The following is a 4,392-nucleotide window of genomic DNA, read 5'->3' as shown; positions in this document are numbered from 1 at the left end:
AACCACTATAAAATCACTATTTTCTTGAAAAACGAAGACAACAAAGGTTCAAAGCTCTTTGAACATCATCATATGTTAGTGGAGGATGCAAATATTCATTAAAACAATATTGTCGTATTTTTTGAAATTTTCTCCAAATCCATGTGTTTGGAAAATGTTTTATATACTGAAGCATATATAATCTTTAGTGTTGTTTTAAAATTTCTAACCACCTTCTACATTTTTATTAATGTATTTTAAGCTATTTGTCATGGTATACGGGAATCGTTATAATTTTTTTACCAATTAATTTAATAAAACTTCATAATACTCCCTAAATCGATTGAATAACCATTATAAAATCACTATTTTCTTGAAAAACGGATACAACAAAGGCTCCAAACCTCTTTGAACATAATCATATGTTTGTGGACAGAACTGAGCCATTCTCCGGCTTAACCTTTGTCAAAATTTCAGTAACACCGAAGCAAACCTGAAAAAATGAAATGTCTACTAACCATGTTTACTTATATCATCAAATGTTTTAGTGAAAACATTGCATTTGATGATTATGTTAGTGAAGACCTGAAACATTAGTTATGTTGGTATAATAAGTAAACGAGGATGTATTTACGTTTACACAAACCATTTTAATCACACATTCATACAACTAGTGCTACTATGTTCACTTGCGCATGGCGACAAATAACAATAGTAATATTGCTGTCGGTTGGATTAGGTGTCTTTTGCAATCCCCAGAGGCAGGAGCAGTGCAAAGATTAGGCCATTAAACGTTATGTACAAGCGAACCCTTAATTAAACTAACTGAGACTGAAACATCCGTTAGCCATATCCTGCGGCTAATATATCTTAAGAGAGAATATGAAAAGAACCGGTAAAAGTAAAACTCCAGGTGAAACGGTGAAAAAACTAAGGCATTATTTTAAGAGTTCAGAGTGACACGAGAGCGATCACGTCTTCAACGTTAAACTCTCTTTGATCCTTCCCACGCCTTCTTTTAAAAGCTTCGTTAGCAAGATTCTTCTTCTTCTGCTGAAGCTCAAGGACCCTCTCTTCAATACTGTTCCTCGCAATCATCCTAATCATTTTAACCTCCTGTTTCTGCCCTCTCTTCGATACTGTTCCTCGCAATCATCCTAATCATTTTAACCTCCTGTTTCTGCCCAATCCTATGAATCCTGTCCATGGCCTGTTCTTCAACCGCAGGGTTCCACCACGGCTCGAACAGGTAAACCCTCGACGCTGCAGTTAAGTTTATCCCAGCACCAGAGGCCTTGAGGCTTGCAAGCAACACCACGGGTCCGGTTAACTCCGGTTTACCAAAATCTGAAATGACTTGGGTCCGTTTCTTCACAGTCATTGCCCCGTCCAATCGCAAGACAGTAAAACCCGCGGCTTTCAGCGGGGTTTCTAGTAGAAGCAGCATCTTCTTGAACTGAGAGAACACAACAGACTTCGTGTTGGGGTTCTCTTGTCTTGACGCCATGAGAAGTGATAGTAAGGCCGTGACCTTTGAGGACTTGGTTGAAGGTTTGGTCTCTCCTCCGTCGTCATCTTGAGCTTCAGGAGGAGGAGGAGCGTTGAAGAGATCTGATTGGGTTAGAGAGCCACGACAAAGAGGGCAAGAAGGTTTAGTTCTTTAAAGGGTTTGGAGAATGCAGGACCTGCAAAAGATATGAGCACATCGAGTGATGATGATGTCTCTCGGTGGAGAAATGCAAATGGGACAGTCAAAATCTTCGCCGTCTTGCAATATAGCAACCAGCTTTTGCAGCAGCTCTGGCTTATCAGTCACATCTGTTTCACAAACGCACACATAGACTTAAAACCTTTGCAGCCACAAGCAATAACAACATGTAACTGTTTTTTTTTTTTTAGTGGTCAAAGATCTTAGTTCAGGAGGGCATAGAGAAATGTCGTCACAAAGCTGTCTAAGCCGTAAGATTATACTCAAAACTGTTGAGTAGTTTCTCATCAAGCTTCCACTGTTTATAAGGTTCTGCACAACACCTTTAGCTTCTCCTTCCATGTGATCATATAACTGACGTTCTTCCGGAGAAAGATCAACATAACAAGTCCCAACAGTCTTAGGTGGCAAACCAATCAAACTCTTTTCCTTTGTTCTCCGCAATGAGATTGTCGCCATTAAAACCTGAGAAAGCATATAACTGTTAATAACTTCCACCATAAAATGAAGCATAGATGTGAATATTGTCTTTACCTGTAAACGTGAGAGCCCACTCTTATTCCCTTGACCAAGCGGGCGTTGAATCAAGCTCTGCCAGTAACTCTTTATCAAAAACGGCCATTCCATCTTCTTGACAGGAGAATCTTCCCAGGCTTCCTCAACTGCCAAGGTGCCGTAAGTAGTCAGCACAATATCATACTTCATAAGCTCCTTAACATCGTCTGTCCTCTCGCCGCCATGATACATATACACCTTCAAGCTCCCCGGTACAATGTGCTCTTCCAGCTGCGTAATCCAACTTGAAAACACAGAAGGTGGACAAACAATCAACGTCGTCTTCTGAGACACAACCTTCTTCCGAACTGCTCTTCCCTCTCCCTCTCTTTCTCCCCTTCTTCTCAACAACATCAGAAGTCTCCTCCGTACTGGTGGATGCATCATCACCGTATCTATCGAAAGCTATCAACGAAAGTAACGTAAGAGTCTTCCCCAACCCCATATCATCAGCAAACACACCTCCACGCAAAGCCTCAGGCCTTTTATCAGTACGGTAATTCGTCAAAACGTTAACAAAGTCTCCATCTTTCTCCTCCCAAAACGGAGGAAGCTCACCATCCTTCTCCCTGTTCAACAACCAACCCAAACCTTCCTTCTGATGAGCGAAAAGATCAGACTTTATCACCTCCCTAGGCGGCTCAACCTCAACCATCTTCTCCTTTTGCTTCACATTCTCATCAACAAGCTTAAAAATCTTATCCACACTCTTCTTCTCCCCACCACCACCCATCCGCTCCTTAACCACCACAGCCTCAGACAGCCCAAAGGAAGTGTCCGAATCCGAAATTAAAACCAACCCAGCTCGCGAAATCGCCGATTTAACATCCGCCGTCTCCTCCAGCTTCGCAAAGACGTGAACTTGGCAGGGGATCTTGAACCTATTGGCTGTGGAGCGAGTGTTGGGCACGATGCCTTCGACGAGGATCTTCCCGGAGTCGATCAGAGGCGAGAGGACGGCGGCGACGGCGCGCTCGATGTGGCCCACTTGGAGGGATCGCGTGTTGAGGACCCTGATTGCGTTCTCGTCGTAGAGGTTCGAAGGCTCTCGGACGAGGCCGACTAACTCTCGGCCGTTGATTCGCCCCGAGTAGTACTTTAGGCCTACGATGTTCGCGATGATGAATCCCACCATGTATCGCTCTGAGTTATCGTCCTGAGATTGCTGCGAGGGCTCCGCGGAGGAGGGGGAGTCGTCTTCGTTCGCCATGGGAGAGGAAGAGAAGTGGAGAAGTAACCTAGACATTGTGAACTGTGACTGTAAGTAAACGGAGAGGAGGAGAGGATACTCGAAAGTTCAAAAACCGCCTCTTTTTCGAAAATTGGGTTTTTGACCTTATAACCCTTAAAAATTTATATATTTTGGATTATACCTCAAAGTCTTGTAAATAGATTGATACACCCGCCGGGAGCTTCTAGGACAGATGGTCTGCGTACCACGTCAATCTCCCAGGCATCTCGGGTTCGACCCGCGCCTCCTGCGGTGAGGCTGATGGGCCAACTGGGCCGGCCCGTTGTGGCCCAGTAATAAAAGTTGACAAAAAAAAAAAATATTGATACACCCCCAAGTCAGCGTTGTAAAGTGTAAAACGGTGATAGAATTAGTAATCACATGTGTAAGCTGTTGTTTTTTTGGTATATTTACTTTGATTTATTCAGTAGTAAACTAATAACTACAGATGCAGCCAATATCCAACTTCATTATACTCTTCAAGTTAACAAATTCAGAATTCTTGTATTTCAGATTGTACCTCAAAGTCTTGGAAATACATTTATACCCCCAAATCGATCACGTAAGTGTGAGTTGTTTTTTTTTTTTATAGTTACTTTGATTCATACACAACACAGGTAATGCAGCCAGTGACCAACCTTGATATACTTTTTCAAGTCAACATTTTTGGATTTGATATAATATATGGATGGTGCTGGAAAACAAAGGTGGTCATTTAATAAAATCAAAACGGAATTGAAAACAAATTAGCAATAACCCATAGGTTTTAGAAATTATTTAAAGCAAAACATTACAAATTCAAAGTTTGAGCGAGAGAGAAAGTGAAAGGCCATCTTCGCTAGGTTCTTTAGGTTGAGCTTGAGCTTGAGCTTGTAAGCTATTTCCAACAGCAAGACAAAGGTTTAAAATGATATTCTGG

General features: G+C 42.1%; 1 protein-coding gene and 1 pseudogene across 1 annotated transcript in view; both read right to left on the bottom strand.

The window, feature by feature from the left end:
• Positions 1-637: 637 nt before the first annotated feature.
• On the bottom strand, positions 638-3,488 carry LOC106318493 (annotated as a pseudogene).
• A 783-nt stretch (positions 3,489-4,271) lies between these two features.
• Positions 4,272-4,392, bottom strand: part of LOC106315348 (zinc finger protein 8-like) — a 1,303-nt gene continuing 1,182 nt past the window's right edge. The window contains exon 2 of the mRNA XM_013753079.1: positions 4,272-4,350. Coding sequence (XP_013608533.1) covers positions 4,272-4,350 — 79 coding nt within the window. The remainder of the gene's footprint in view (positions 4,351-4,392) is intronic.

Source organism: Brassica oleracea, chromosome C9 (assembly GCF_000695525.1).
Source record: "Brassica oleracea var. oleracea cultivar TO1000 chromosome C9, BOL, whole genome shotgun sequence".
In the NCBI taxonomy this organism is placed as follows: Eukaryota; Viridiplantae; Streptophyta; class Magnoliopsida; order Brassicales; family Brassicaceae; genus Brassica; species Brassica oleracea.
This window is presented reverse-complemented; position numbering and strand designations above follow the sequence as displayed.